The following is a 16,458-nucleotide window of genomic DNA, read 5'->3' as shown; positions in this document are numbered from 1 at the left end:
TTCCCTAAAAGAATGCCTTCTCTCCAGGCGCGGTGGCTCACGCCTGTAATCCCAGCACTTTGGGAGGCCAAGGCAGGTGGATCACGAGGTCAGGAGTTCGAGATCAGTCTGACCAACATGGTGAAACCCCGTCTCTACTAAAAATACAAAGATTAGCTGGGCGTAGTGGTGCATGCCTATAATCCCAGCTACTCAGGAGCCTGAAGCTGAAGAATCTCTTGAACCCAGGAGGTGGAGGTTGCAGTGAGCCGAGGTTGTACCATTGCACTCCAGCCTGGGCTCCAGAGCGAGACTCTGTCTCAAAAAAAAAAAAAAAAAAGCCTTCTCAAAAGGGAAAAGAACACTACTTAAAGTAGAATGATAGGTGAAGCAACTTCTACAGGCCTTCCACATCCTCACTTGAGTATCATTACTGCCAAGGCTCTCAGTCCCCAGAGGGAAGTGTGTTTCATGCGGGTGAGAGTCTCAACCACCGCATCCCCAAAATGCCTTGTAAGACACCCTCTTCCTATTGCTCCCTTCAGGGTCCTAACGCCACCGTGGATATTGTCAAATACAAAGCAAGAGACACAGCAAGATGCCCACGGAGAGGCCAATGGTCAGCCCTGTTCAACCACCTGCAGCTTCAAACTCTCTCACTAGAGGCCGGCAGAGACTCAGTTTGTTGTGGATTATCAGAACCTGAACATTGACTTGAAAGAAGACACGCCCTTTGGAGGAGGCCAGGCCCCCCAGGAATAGGTTGGAGGTCAAGGGGATGGTGACACAGGGGTGGAAAAGGTCGAAGCAGTAGACTTCAGGGCTGCAGATGAGAGGCATGTGGAGAGAGGGACTGACATACTGGTCGCTCCGTGCCCTGCTATCCTTAAAGCATTTCCTTCACAGAAGGCCCCACCTCATTGCTCCACGAGGCAAAGAGAACAGGCAGCCCCATTAGGCCAGTGCTCTCTGGGACCCAGACAGGCAGCTGTGAAAAGAAGGAGCGCTGGCTGGGCGTGGTGGCTCACACCTGTAATCTCAGCACTTTGGGAGGCTGAGTCGAGCGGATCACCTGAGGTCCGGAGTTTGAGACTAGCATGACCAACATGGTGAAACCCCATCTCTACTAAAAATACCAAAATTACCCGGGCGTGGTGGTACACAACTGTAATCCCAGCTACTCGGGAGGCTGAGGCACGAGAATCGCTTGAATCTGAGGGGTGGAGGTTGCAGTGAGCCGAGATTGCGCCACTGCACTCCAGCCTGGGTGACAGAGTGAAACTGTGTCTCAAATAAATAAATAAATAATAAAATAATAAAACAAAATATTTTTTAAAAAAAGACAGAGCACCACCCCCAGCCAGCACCCACCCAGGTGACCTCAGGGACTCTCGCCATCCCCGAGGCTTGGCCTTCTCACATCCAGAGTGGAGATGACAGTTTATGGACGGGTTTCATGAACTGGAAACATGAGGGAAAGCTCTCCTCATGGGTCCCTTCCCCAGAGCTGTTTACTTTGAACCCTCAGGTCTGGGGCAGATCCAGACCACATCCACTCACTGTGCCAGGTCAGCAGGTGACCAGCAGTATCCCTGTCACACCTCAGGGGTACCCCCTACCCCAGCCAGTTAAAGAAGGGAAAAAACTCAGCTCAAGCTGAAAGCACCCAGCCTTCCATGAAGCATGCCAGACATTTCCATTTAATTTTGCTACAATCACCAACCGCCCTAAATGACAATTTATCCAACTGCCCAGCCTTGTTTGTCTTCCTATTTATAGTCCACAAAGCCGGGCATGTGGTAGAAGAATTGGAAACTGTCCTAGCTGTGACTGTGAAGAAAGAGGGGGAGGGAAGGAGAGGTAGAAAACAAAGAGACAGCAAGAGAACTAACAAAGCTAAAAAGCCCTTTCACATGCAAGCTATGGATGCTTCTGATACACTCAGGGAATTTTTAACTTCATGGCTGCGGCTGGTGATGCAAACACTCCCACGGTATTAGTTAGAACTCTTAGGTTGCAAGTGACAGAAATAAACTTGTTCACTTAAGCAAAAAGGAGGTATTCATTATTTAAAATAGATGTCTCGTCCAGACAGAGGCTCACACCTGTAATCCCAGCACTTTGGGAGGCCGAGGCGGGTGGATCGCCTGAGGTCAGGAGTTTGAGACCAGCCTGGCCAACATGGTGAAACCCTGTCTCTACTAAAAAGAAAAATACAAAATTAGCCAGGTGTGGTGCTGCATGCTTGTAATCCCAGCTACTTGGAAGGCTGAGGCAGGAGAATCGTTTGAACCCGGGAGGCGGAGGTTGCAGTGAGCTGAGATTGCACCCTTGCATTCCAGCCTGGGCAACAAGCGCAAAACTCCGTCTCAAAATAAATATAAATAAAATAAAATAAAATAAGATGTCTCAAAAACCCAAGGACAAGACACAGTGGCCTGGAGGAGGACTGGAACTAGGAGAGGCAAAGCTCTTAGGACTGGAGGTAAGATTCCTCCTCCATCTCTCATGCTGGTCTGCATGGTAGAGAGTGGGCACCCCACATTGCATTATCCTTCCAAGAACAGCTACCTGCAGAGCCAATTCGGAGCACTTCAGCCCCAATTTCAAAATCCCGAGAGAGAGAATTCGATTGGCCTGGTCAGACCAGGGGTCCATCCATGGTCTGATCAACCATGATCAGGCAGGCGGGCAGCCCAGCACAGCCAGGCTCCAGGGGCCACTGTATTTGTCTGCTTGGGCTGCCCTAACAAAATTGTGCAGTCTGGGTGGCTCACACAACAGAAATTTATTTTTTCACAGTTTCAGAAGCCGGAAGTGCAAGAACAAGGTGGCAGCAAATATGGTTTCCAGTTAGGAATGTCTTCCTAGCTTGTAAAAGGCACAGAAAGAGAACTTAGTTTTCACAATGACAATAGCGGGGAGAGCTATTCACACGGCTATTTTAAAGACACAAACACTGAGGCTCAGAAGTAAAAAATCTCACTCTGGGGACTTAGCTTTGCGTGGTAGACTGAGCCCATGCTCTTTTCAGTCTGTGAACACAGCCCTGGTCCACTAGGGCCTTACGCAGAGGTGGAAACCAGCACAGTGAAATAATGGAACAGGAAAGTATGAGTAGCAGCATGTCCTTACACTCCCAAGGCCTGCACGCCTGGTGCAGCTACTAGAGATGGGACTGGGCTTGGAACTGACAAAGGGTAGACTGTGAATGTCCCTGAAGCTCTGGAACAGAGGTGCAAACCAATCACAGGAACCCTTTGGAGATTTCCAAGCCTCTGATGTCTACCATCTGCTGGCCAAACCAGCAGCTAGCCAAAAGCTAACCAAGCATCATGGATTCAGGGAGGAGCACCTGCAGTTGGCCCCTGAGTACAACGGGGCAGAAGGGGGAATGCGTCTTAATTCATTTGGCAATTGCAAGCCACGAAACACCCTCTCAGCTCCTGTTCCCAGAGCTCACCACAGCTCTCTGCCCAAAATCTACTCCAAAGCTTCACCAAGGCAAAAGTCTCTGCCTTCTATACTACAGGGGTATTCAGGCTGGAAAGAGCCAGTACCCCAGCAGGAGCCAAACAGGGCAGCTGCGAAGACAAGTGTGGTGGTGATAGGGCAGGCCGAGTGGCACGGAGGCCACAGCCCACACCCAGCAAATCTAGATCTCTGTGGCCCTTCAGCTCCTTAGCTCTGGCAGGCAAAGCTGGATGAGATCATCCAGAGGCTCATGCCCAGCCCTGTGAATCGTATCTCAGGTTCAGCAAAGGTGGAAGATTCTGGAGCTGATTTATAGAAGCAAGGGACAAGCCCAGTTCATCACGGCTGAGGGAGCGGCTTGTGGCTGCCAGTTCTGCTGCAGACCTCCAGGAAGAACTTCTAGCCTAGACAGACCAATGCTTGACCCAAAGTCTCACATCAGAAACCAGGGAGCTAGTTGGGTGTGGGGGCTCACACCTGTAATCCCAACACTTTGGGAGGCTGATGTGGGAGGACTGTTTGAGCCCAGAAGTGAGAGGCTGCAGTGAACTGTGAAAAAACCAGGGTGCCAGTACTCCAACATTTCTGGAATAACCAAGGTTAAACACCAGGAAGCAGGGACAGTCCTCTACTCCCAGCTCCTAAGGGCTGAAGCTGAGACATGACTGAGACTGCAGATGCTCTGAGCCTTTAATCTGATATTATCATCAAAATTATTATAATAGGCCAGGTGCAGTGGCTCACGCCTATAATCCCAGCATTTTGGGAGGCCAAAGCAGGTGGATTGCCTGAGGCCAGGAGTTCGAGACCAGCGTGGGCAACACAGTGAAACCCTATCTTTACTAAAATTACAAAAATTAGCCAGGCATGATGGCATGCGCCTTGTAGTCCCAGCTACTCAGGAGGCTGAGGCGGGGGAATCGCTTGAACCCAGGAGGTGGAGATTGCACTGAGCCAAGATCGCACCACTGTACTCCAGCCTGGGCAACAGAGTGAGACTCTGTCTCAAAAAAAAAAAAAGTTAATATAATACAGGTGCCAAATGACACATCTAGAGGCCTTCTGATAAAACTCATACAGACACATCTAACACACGAAATTCCCTTCCCTGTGGGGTGGCATCCTTGCCATGGAAGACACCTGATAGTCTTGAGACATTGTCCCTAAAATAGAAATGGCTTTCTCATGGAGGTTCTTAGCCATTTGGGGATCAGCTGTGAATGCTATATGCACTCTTCCTGGTGGGATGCCGGTATCTCAAAATTTTGCCTGCAATTTCAGAGGTTCAAAGACCAAGTCCATTCTTGGAATGTTGGTGAGGGGGCTCCACAGGCACAGAATAAGACCCTTTATAAAATTACTTTTGAAAAAATTAGCCAGGTGTAGTGGTACATGCCTGTGGTCCAGCTACTCAGGAGGCTGAGTTGGGGGGATCACTTGAGCCTGGGGGGTAAGGGTTGCAGTGAGGTAAGACTATACCACTGCACTCTAGCCTAGGCAACAGAGTGAGACTCTGTCTCAAAAAATTAAAAAATAGGCCAGGCGTGGTGGCTCACGCCTGTAATCCCAGCACTTTGGGAGGCCAAGGCGGGTGGATCACGACGTCAGGAGATCGAGACCATCCTGACTAACATGGTGAAACACCGTCTCTACTAAAAATACAAAAAATTAGCCGGGCGTGGTGGCAGGCGCCTGTAGTCCCAGCTACTCAGGAGGCTGAGGCAGGAGAATGGCGTGAACCCGGGAGGCGGAGCTTGTAGTGAGCCAAAATCGCGCCACTGCACTCCAGCCTGGGCGACAGAGCGAGTCTCCATCTCAAAAAAAAAACAAAAAAAACAAAAAATTATTTTGGGGATGGCCACAGTGGCTCACACTGTAATCCCAACACTTTGGGAGGCCAAGACAGGAGGATTGCTTGAACCCAGGAGTTTGAGACCAGCCTGGGCAACAAAGTGAGTCCCTGTTTCTATAAATAACAACAAAATTTTTTAAAATAAAAAATAAACTATTTTTGCATGCTATAAAAATAAAAAGTAGCTAGGCAAGGTGGCTCATGCCTATAACCCCAGCACTTTGGGAGGCTGAGTTGGAGACCAGCCTGGGCAACATAGCAAGACCCTATCTCTACAAAAAATTTTTTTAAATTAGCCGGGCATGGTGGTACATTTCTGTAGTCTCAGCTACTCAAGAGGCTGAGGTGGGAGGATGGGTTGATACTGGGAGTTTGAGGCTGCAGTGAGCTGTGATCATGCCACTGCATTCTAGCCTGGGCAACAGAGCAACCCTGTTTCAAGTAAATAAATAAATAAATGAATAAACAATGAAAACGAAAATAGAAAGAAGTATTATTCTCAAAATTACTGGGCAAGGTGTCTCATGACTGTAATCCCAGCACTTTGGGAGGCAGAGGCAGGAGAATCGCTTGAGGCTGAGTTGGAGACCAGCCTGGACAACACAGTGAGACCTCATCTCTACAAAAAATTTTAAAAATTAGCCAGGTGTGGTGGTATGTGCCTATAGTCCCAGCTACTCAGGAGGCTGAGGTGGGAGGATCAATGGAAACTAGAAGGTCAAGGCTGCAGTGAGCCATGATTGAGGACTGAGCCACTGCACTCCAGCCTGGGTGATGAGCAAAGAAGATGCATTATTGTATATTTCAAAATAACTAAAAGGAATAGAATGTTTCAAACACAAAGAAATGATAAATGCTGGAGGTGATGGATACCCAGATTACCCTGACTTGGTCATCACACATTGTATGCTTATATCGAGATATCACATGTAGGCTAGGCTCAGTGGCTCACGCCTGTAATCTCAGCACTTTGGAAGGCTGAGGCAAAGGATCACTTGAAGCCAGGAGTTTGAGACCAGCATGGTCAACATGGCAAAACCCCATCTCTACTAAAAATACAAAAATTAGCCAGGCCTGGTGGCACACTGTAATCCCAGCTACTTGGGAGGCTAAGGCACAAATCGCTTGAACTCAGGAGGTGGAGGCTATGGTGGGCTGAGCTCGCACCATTGCACTCCAGCCTGGGCAACAGAGTGAGACTGTCTCAAAAAATAATAATAAAAATAAATAAAATATATCACATGTCCCCCATAAATATGTACAACTATTATGTATCCATAACAAATAAAAATAAAAAATTTTAAAAATACGTTTCAAAATGAAAAGCTTTAATATATAAAAAAGCATAACATTATAAAACCACCAAAATTTTGCCCCCATAAATATCCACTATGAATATTTTGGTGAACATCCACCAAATTTCTTATTATTTTACTCAAATGAGGTAATACTACTACCCATGCTGTTTTTTCCAGGCCAGCACTGGGGTTAGCTGTCTCCTAAAAGGCATTTTTGAAAGCAGAATTGCAGGTTAGATACGCAAACAGCGCTCTGGAGAGGCCAAACCCATTTGTGCTCCATGGGGCTGTATACTTGAAAGTCCTCTCAGGGGCACCCCACAGGGGCTCAGGGCCACAGCAGACAGGTACCTCCCGGAAGCTGAGCTTGCCATCGAAGTCCTCATCCACCTCCTTGATCATGCTCTTCAGGCCCAGGTGGGTCTGGGGGGCCCCCAGCTTCTCCATCATCAGCTTCAGCTCCATCAGGTCGATGAAGCCATCCCGCCCAGCGTCATACCTGCAGGGTCAAAGGAATGCATGACCGGGACGAAAGGACACTCGTTAGTCTCCCAAACATGTAATTCCTTTGGCTTCATTCATTGAAAAATGACTCAAATACCTCCCGCTCTGCGAGGCCGACATGGGTCACCTGCTCCAGAGGAACACCTCTCTCCTCAGAGCGCCTCAGGGCTTTGTATGACTCAAAGCGGATCTTGCACTACCTGTTGGTTTTCATGTCTTTTATCTCCTCAACTAAACCATAATTTCTGGAGGGTGAGAAACGTGCCTTGTTTACCTTTATTTCCCCCAGTTTCGGTCAACAAACATCAAGTGAACACCTCCTCCTAATGCTGGACACTGGAGGGGTTGCAGGAGCTGGCCCCTGACGCCCAGCACGTTCACAGGGAGGGGCTGGCAATTCCAGGAGCCTCCTCCTGGTCACTGCCCCTGGTTCTCTCCCACAGCCATTCCCAACAGCCCGTCTTTCCGTCCCAGGTCTAGGGAAGTTGCTTCCCACCCCTGTGTGCGGCTGTGACCCTGGCTCATGATTCCCCTCTGGTTCGCTCGGCTTGTCTCCAGCTCTGAACGGCCGTGTCTACCAAGAGGGCTCTGACTCTGTCCTCTAACAGGGCCGCCCTTCTGCTGACTGGCCCCCCAGCCCCCAGCCAGGAAACAAACCCAGCCTCACCAGGTGGGACCGGGCTGTCCCCTCCTGGCCCAGCCATCTTCAGCCCTCTGTACTCTGCATCCTCCAAGCCACTTCCCCCATTACAGGATCTCTCCACAGACCCCCTGACTCTCCTCCCTTCAAGCATTTCCCGCCACCCAGAGACCCCTTGTTGCTCAGGTATGAATACCTTGCTCTAAAAACAAATCAGTTTACAAGAGCCAAAAGGTGGAAACAATCCAAGTGTCCGCAGACAGATAAAGGAGAAATGAAACGGGGTATATTCAGCCAGGTGCGGTGGCTCATGCCTGTAATTCCAGCACTTCAGGAGGCCGAGGCGGGCAGATTACCTGAGGTCAAGAGTTCGTAGACCAGCCTGGCAAACATGGTGAAACCCTGTTTCTACTAAAAATACAAAAATTAGCTGGGCATGGTGGTGCACGCCTGTAATCCCAGCTACTCGAGAGGCTGAGGTGGGAGAGCTACTGGGAGGCGGAGGTTGCAGTGAGCCGAGATTGTACCACTGCACTCCAGGCTGGGTGACAGAGCCAGACTCCGTCTCAAAAAAAAAAAGGGGGTATATCCGTATATCCATACAATGGAATATGGTATGCTTATACAAGGGAATATTATTTAGCAATAAAAAGGAAGGGAAGGCTAACACACAGGTGAACCTTGAGGGCATTCTGCTAAGTGAAACAAGTCAGCCACAAAAAGGCAAATCCTGTATGGTTCCACTTCTGCGATGTGCTTCCAGTAGTCAAATTCATAGAGACAGAAAGTGGATGATTGGTTGCCAGGGGCTGGGAGAGACGGGCATGGGAGTCAGTGTTCAATGGATAGAGATTCAACTTGAGATGAGAAAAAGTTTCTGGCGATGGATGGTGGTGACGGCAGCACAATAATGTGAACGTACTTAATGCTGTCCACTTACGTGGTTAAAGTGGTCAGAGGTTTTGTTTTTTTGTTTTTGTTTTTTTTTGAGACAGAGTCATGCTCTTTCACTCAGGCTGGAGTGAAGCTGCACGATCTCTGCTCACTGCAACCTCCGCCTCTCGGGTTCAAGCGATTCTAGTGCCTCAGCCTCCCAAGTAGCTGGAATTACAGGTGTGCGCCACCACACCCAGCTAATTTTTGTTTTTTTGTTTTGTTTTGTTTTTGAGACAGAGCCTCGCTCTGCCACCCAGGCTGGAGTGCAGTGGCACAATCTCGGCTCACTGCGACCTCTGCCTCCTGGGTTTAAGCGATTCTCCTGCCTCAGTCTCCCAAGTAGCTGGGATTACAAGTGTGTGCCACCACACACAGCTAATTTTTGTATTTTTAGTAGAGACAGGGTTTCACCATGTTGGCCAGGCTGGTCTCGAACACCTGACCTCACGTGGTCTGCCCACCTTGGCCTCCCAAAGTGTCGGGATTACAAGCAGGAGCCACCGCACCTGGCCTGGTCAGTTTTATGTTAAGTGCATTTTACCACAATTTTTAAAAAATTAAATAAATAAGACTGAGTATAGTATCATATGCCCACCCGTAGTCCCAGCTACTTGGGAGACTGGGGTGGGATGGTCACTTGAGCCTAGGAGTTTGATTGCATCCAGCCTGGGCAATGTAGTGAGACCCCATCTCTTAAAAAAATAAAGAGGCCTGGCGCAGTGGCTCACACCTGTAATCCCAGTACTTTGGGAGGCCAAGGCGGGTGGACCACGAGGTCAGGACAACAAGATCGCGACCATCCTGGCTAACACGGTGAAACCCCGTCTCTACTAAAAATACAAAAAATTAGCCGGGCGTGGTAGCAGGTACCTGTAGTCCCAGCTGCTTGGGAGGCTGAGGCAGGAGAATGGCGTGAACCCGGGAGGCAGAGATTGCAGTGAGCCTAGATCATGCCACTGCACTCCCGCCTGGGCGACAGAGCGAGACTTCGTCTCAAAAAATAAATAAAATAAAATAAAATAAATAACCAAATTTAAAAATTAAAATAAATAAATCAGGCTTCCTCACTGATCTGGTTTGGATCTGCAACCCCACCAAATCTCATGTCAAATTGTAGTCCCCAATGTTGGAGGTGGGACTTGGCGGGAGGCTGTTAGATCGTGGGGGTGGATTTCTCATGAATAGTTCAGCACCATCCCCTTGGTGCCGTTCTTGTGATAGTGAGTGAGTTCTTGCAAGATCTGGTTGTTCAAAAGTGTGCCGCACTTCCCCGCTTGCTCTGTCTTGCTCCTGCTCTGGCCATGTGAAATACTGCTCCCCCTTCCGCTTCTGCCATGGTTGTAAGTTTCCTGAGGCCTCCCCAGAAGCCAAGCACACGCTGCCATGCTTCCAGTACAGCTTGTAGAACTGTGCATGAGCCAATTAAACCACTTTTCTTATAAATTAGTTAGTCTCAGGTTTTTCTTTATTGCTGTTTGAGAACTGACTCATCCACTCATTACCCGTCTGCATTCTCCCCAACACAGCCTCAGTAACAAAAACCCACCATTATTGAGAACAACCACTACCCGCCAAGAAATGTAGCCTGTGGGCACCTAGGAATCTAGTGCTGTGGGCTGGCGGTAGTTAAGGCTCCCAAGGTCAGGCTGGAGAGGAGGCCCAGGAATCCCTGACAGGCTCCCTTCCAGCCACAGCGGCCAACTCGTGCCATTCCTCCCACCCAGCCACCCCCTCACTGCCCTCCTCTATAGTCCTCCTGTGCCCAGGAGCTCAGGGAGCCACCTGCTTCCTCCACAGCTCTCCAATAGCACCCACTGTTCATCCTTCTCCGGGACTTAGCATTCACCACCTTCCTCTGGTGGGTGCTTCTATTTTTATTTCTTGTGTTTTTTTTTCTCAGTGCCCTCACTTTAACAGTATGCTGGCTACTTCTTACTCAAGCAGCTCTGTGCTCAGTGCAGCCTCCTTGCTGGCAGAGCTACATTGCAAAGCACTAAAGGACACAGACAAGATCGCTGGGTGGCTGTTGGTGAGCTTTGAGGAACCGTGAAGGATGAGACAGGTGTTCCAGATCTGGAAACGAGCAAGGTGCTTCTGGGTTTCCCAGAAGTGGGCAGAGTATGTGAATCACAGATGCACCAGCCCAGGATCTAGTGTTGCCAGAGGACGGTTTGTGAGCACTTTAAGAAGGGAAGCAACAACTTCCATAGGTTCACTGAAAATGACTTGAGGATGGACCTCACTTACCTGTTTTTTAAGCTTTTTTTAAAGGACAGCTTTATTGAGATATAATTAACGTACCATAAAATTCACTGTACAGTGCATTAATTTTTAGTATATTCAGGTTGTGCCAACATCATTACCATGTAATTCCAGAACGTTTGCCTCACCCTAAAAAGATACTGATACCCATTAGCAGTCATTCCCCACTCTCCTCTTGCCACCCCTACCCCCTAGCAACTACTAGCCTTTCTGTCTCTCTGGATTTGCCTCTTGTGGACATTTTGTAGCCCAACAATATTCTACTGTATCAATATACCACACTTCGTTTCTTCACTCATCAGGTGATGGACATTTTGTTGTTTCCACCTTTTGGCTCTTATGAATAGTGTTGCTTTGAACGTTCATATACAAGTGTTTGGACATATATTTCCATTTTCTTGTGTATATACCCAAGACTGGGTGCTGGGTCACATGCTTATTTAGTTGTGAAACGTTACTGTCAAGTTGATCTAACAGAAAACCACAGCTGACCTGATGTCACCACTCAGGGTGAGCTGTGCCCTCTAGCAGGCCCTTATGGGGAAGATAAACAAGTATGGATACAATTAGGCGGACTGGCTGTTAGTAAGAGCCACCTGGAAAGGGTGCTGACTCTCAGATTTGCTGGTGACACAAAATTGGGGCAGAATCTAGGCCCAAAACATCTCAGCAAGCTGGTGTGATGTCCACAGATAAAATATAGCAAAGAAAAATGCAAGGTCCTGGCTGGGTGCAGTGGCTCATGCGTATAATCCCAGCACTTTGGGAGGCCAAGGTGGGTGGATCATCTGAGGTCAGGAGTTCGAGACCAGCCTGACCAACATGGTTAAACCCCGTCTCTACTAAAAATACAAAAAAATTAACCAGGCATGGTGGCGCATGCCTGTAATTTCAGCTACTCAGGAGGCTGAGGCAGAAGAATCTGTTGAACCTGGGAGGCAGAGGTTGCAGTGAGCCGAGATCGCGCCACTGCACTCCAGCCTGAGTGACAGAGTGAAACTCAGTCTCAAAAAAAAAAAAAAAAGAAAGAAAAATGCAAGGTCCTAAACAAAGAATTACCATAGGATCCAATGGATGTCTGGACACTAGTATTCTTTTTTTTTTTTTTTTTTGAGATGGAGTTTCATTCTGCCCAGGCTGGAGTGCAGTAGTGCGATCTCAGCTCACTGCAACCTCCGCCTCCCGGGTTCAAGTGATTCTCCTGCCTCAGGCCTCCCGAGTAGCTGGGATTACAGGCGCCCACCACCACGGCTGGCTAATTTTTTTGTATTTTTAGTAGACACAGGGTTTCATCATGTTGGCCAGGTTGGTCTCGAACTCCTGACCTCAGGTGATCCACCCGCCTCAGTCTCCCAAAGTGCAGGGATTACAGGCATGAGCCACCATGCCCGGCTGACACTAGTATTCTTAGCAGCATTATTCACAGTCACCAAAAGGTAGAAACAACCCAAATGCCCATTGACAAAATGTGATCTATACAAACAATGGAATTTCATTCAGCAATGAAAGGGAAGTGAACTCTGACACATGCTCACAGGCTACAACATGGGTGAACCTTGAAGACATTGTGCCAAGTGAAATAAGCCAGTCGCAAAAAGGGCACCTCATTGTATGAATTCACTTATCAGGTCCCTAGAGTAGTCAAAATCATCGAGACACAAGCAGAATGGTGGCTGTCAAGGGCTGGGGAGGTGAATGGGGAGTCAGTGTTGAATGGGGACAGAGTTTCAGTTGAGGAGGGTAAAGACATTCTGGAAATGGATGACAGTGGTGGTTGCATAATAATGCCAATGTTGTTGCCACTGAACTCTATACTTAAAAATGGTTTAAAATGGTGAATTTTGCTGGGTGCAGTCAGTCTTGCCTGTTATCCCAGCACTTTGGCAGGCCCAGGCAGGAGAATCACTTGAGCCTAGGAGTTTCAGACCAGCCTGGGCAACAAAACAAGACCCCATCTCTACAAAAAAATTAAGAAAGCACCTGAGTGTGGTGGCCCACACCTGTGGTCCCAGCTACTCAGGAGGATGAGGGGGGAGAATCACTTGAGCACAAGAGTTTGAGGCTGCAGTGAGCTGTGATCACTCCAGCCTAGGTGACAGCATGTGACCCTGTCTCAAATAAAACAAAATTGCTAAATTTCACATTATGTATATCTCACCATAATTTTTTAAAAATGCAAGGTACTGGCTGGGAGCGGTGGTGCATGCCTACAATCCCAGCACTGTGGGAGGACTGTTTGAGCCTAGAAGTTCAAGACCATCCTGGGCAACATAGTGAGACCCTGTCTCTTCAAAAATATTAAAAAATTGGCAAGGCATAGTGGCATGTGCCTGTGGTCCCAGCTCCTCAGAAGGCTGAGGCAGGGGGATCATTTCAAGCCCGGGAGGTCAAGGCTGCAATGAGCCACGTTCATACAACTGCACTCCAGCCTGGGTGACAGAGTGAGACTCTGTCTCAAAACAATTAAAAAAAAAAAAAAAAAAAAAAAGCAAGGTCCTAAAACTGAGATCCCCACAAACTGACTTCCCCAGCACAGGTTTTGAGAGAAATGGCACTCACTTGCACCTGTGACCACACCTTCAGGGGACTGGGACGCTACAGTGAGTCAGGGAGGCTGCCAGAAAACTCATGGGCGAAATAAATCATAGTGGCAAGCACAAAAAGTCCTGAATCCTGAATGCAGGGACCACAGTCCTACCCACCCCATCGTGGTCTGCCCCACTCCACGCAGACCTCACACTTCAGGGAGGACATGGGCCTGCTCAGTGGGAAGCACCCAAGACGAATGAACTTAAGACCCCACACAGGCCGGGTACGGCGGCTCATGCCTGTAATCCCAGCACTTTGGGAGGCCGAGGCGGGTGGATCACGCGGTCGGGAGATCGAGACCATCCTGGCTAACACGGTGAAACCCCGTCTCTACTAAAAATACAAAAAATTAGCCGGGCGTGGTGGCGGGCGCCTGTAGTCCCAGCTACTTGGGAGGCTGAGGCAGGAGAATGGCGTGAACCCGGGAGGCGGAGCTTGCAGTGAGCCGAGATCGTGCCACTGCACTCCAGCCTGGGCGACAGAGCACGATTCCGCCTCAAAAAAAAAAAAAGACCCCACACAAGGACAGGACAGGGGTGGAAGGAACAAGTGGGATCTGGCAAAGAGCTGCCTTCAGATGTTGCCCAGGGGCCCAAAGGCTGCCAGAACTGGGCTCTGTGCATGGAAATGGGTGAGACAGGCTTCAGCTAAGTGCAAGGAAGTGCCTTCTGGCAAAACGGCCAACTGGAACTAGACCTGAGAAGTAAAGAGAGCTTGCACAAACCGGCTGGGAGGGAAAGTCTCTGTTACACGGAGTCCCAGTCAAAGTAAACAGGTTCAGTGTGGAACTTTCCAGAGCCTTCCGTATGTGTCCAAAACTTACAAGAGGGAAACAGAGCGCACAGACTCATCTGACCACACAGTCCTCTGCATTTGGGGATTTTCTGTTGAGAAGACGCACCTTGGCAATGTGGTTTTTCAAGGAAACCCTCTGAGAAGAACTTCTCTGGTCAAGTCAGCCTTAGAAGGGGTGGCCCAGTTAAATGACCACTAAGGGCAGGTACGGTGGCTTGAACCTGTAATCCTAGCTACTCCAGAGGCCGAGGCAGGAGGACTGCTTGAGCCCAGCAGGTCAAGTCCAGCCTGGGCAACACAGTGAGATCTATCTCTTAAAAAAGAAAAACATGACCACTAAGGTCCCTTCAGTGCCAAGAGTCTGGATAAATGTCTTCTGCCCAGCATACACAGCATGTTCCAACAGAATTCACAGAAAAGGCTGAAGTGATCAATGTGGTGCATATGAGACGCGAATCACTTGGGACATGAACAAAGAGTGAGCAGAAAGGAAGCAGAGTGAAGTGAGTAAGGGAGGAACTGGAAAGCCTGGGTGTAAGGAGACAGCAGCACCCAGGAACAGGAGATAAACTGGCTGGGCAGACGGGAGGATAAGTAAACGTCATGGAGTAGGCAGGAATCTGTCCTCAGCTGGGAGAGGAAGGACCAGGGAGACGGCTTCCCAGCCCACATAAGCCGGAGCTAGCACAGCCTCCCGCAGACACAGAGGGGCTGTCACATGTGAGGGACAAGAGGCTCTCCCCCAACACAGGGAGGGGGATGAGAAAAGCCATCCTCTGGCAGGGCACGGTGGCTCATGCCTGTAATCCCAGCACTTTGGGAGGCTGAGATGGGAGGGTCAACTGAGGTCAGGAGCTCAAGACCAGCCTGGCCAACATGGCGAAACCCTGTCGCTACTAAAAATACAAAAAACTAGCCAGGTGGGGTGGCGGATACCCACACCTGTAATCCCAGCTACTCAGGAGGCTGAGGCAGGAGAATTGCTTGAACCCGGAAGGTGGAGGTAGCAGTGAGCCAAGATTGTGTCACTGCACTCCACCCTGGGTGACAGAGTGAGACTCTGTCTCAAAAAAAAAAAAAGAAAAAGAAAAAGAGAAAGAAAGAAAGAAAGAAAAGAAAAGTCATCCTTTTACCCCTGGGGTTTGAACTGAGAGGAGTCTAGAAGACTTGGGAAACCTTCCTTTCAGGCCCCAAAGCCTGCAACATTCTCCAGGCCTAACAAAAAGGGTCAAATATGTCAGAAAAGACCTTGGCAAGCTCGGGGCAATATTGAAGGAATTCCAACTTCTCTTTTTTTTTTTTTTTGAGATGGAGTCTCGCTCTGTCGCCCAGGCTGGAGTGCAGTGGTGCGATCTCAGCTCACTGCAACTTCTGCCTCCCGGGTTCAAGTGATTTTCATGCCTCAGCCTCCCGAGTAGCTGGGATTACAGGTGCCCGCCACCACACCCGCCTAATTTTTGTATTTTTAGTAGAGACGGGGTTTCTCCATGTTGGTCAGGCTGGTCTCGAACTCCTGACCTCAGGTGATCCACCCGCCTCGGTCTCCCAAAGTGCTGGGATTACAGGCCTGAGCCACCAGGCCTGGCCCCCAACTTCTTTAAACAGCCAAGAAAATTTGGTTCAATTCCTTTGGAGAGAATGTGCCGGGAAACAGAAGCCCACTAGCCCAGTGGGAAAGTCCTGTAGAAGGAAAAGGGCCATTGGTGTTCTGCTGCAAGCCACGAGCTGGGCACAGGAATAAAGTGAGTGTGGAGATATGACCATGTAATGTGGAGGGGAGAAGGGCAGGAGAGAAAGGAATCCTGAGCCAACCACCCCCTTCAATCCCAGCTGCTCAGTCAGGGCTGCTTTCTTTTGTTCCTGCTGGAAGCATCAGCCAAGTTCCCTTTATTTAAGTCCTGGCAGGACTCTAAAGCTACCACAGGCCGGGAGCGGTGGCTCATGCCCGTAATCCCAGTACTTTGGGAGGCCGAGGTGGGCGGATCACTTGAGGTCAGGAGTTGAAGACCACCTGGCCAACGTGGTGAAACCCCATCTCTATGAAAAATACAAAAATTAGCTGGACATGGTGGCGTGTGCCTGTAATCCCAGCTACTCGAGAGGCTGAGGCAGCAGAATTGCTTGAACCT

At 49.2% G+C, this 16,458-nt stretch overlaps 1 protein-coding gene across 1 annotated transcript in view; it reads right to left on the bottom strand.

Annotated features, from left to right (window-relative positions):
- EFHD1 (EF-hand domain family member D1) overlaps positions 1–16,458 on the bottom strand; it is a 50,465-nt gene that overhangs the window by 12,673 nt on the left and 21,334 nt on the right. The window contains exon 2 of the mRNA XM_002812992.5: positions 6,955–7,102. Coding sequence (XP_002813038.3) covers positions 6,955–7,102 — 148 coding nt within the window. The remainder of the gene's footprint in view (positions 1–6,954; positions 7,103–16,458) is intronic.

This window comes from Pongo abelii, chromosome 11, assembly GCF_028885655.2.
Source record: "Pongo abelii isolate AG06213 chromosome 11, NHGRI_mPonAbe1-v2.0_pri, whole genome shotgun sequence".
Classification (NCBI taxonomy): Eukaryota; Metazoa; Chordata; class Mammalia; order Primates; family Hominidae; genus Pongo; species Pongo abelii.
Note: the sequence above shows the minus strand (reverse complement) of the source record. Positions and strands in the feature narration are given on the sequence as shown.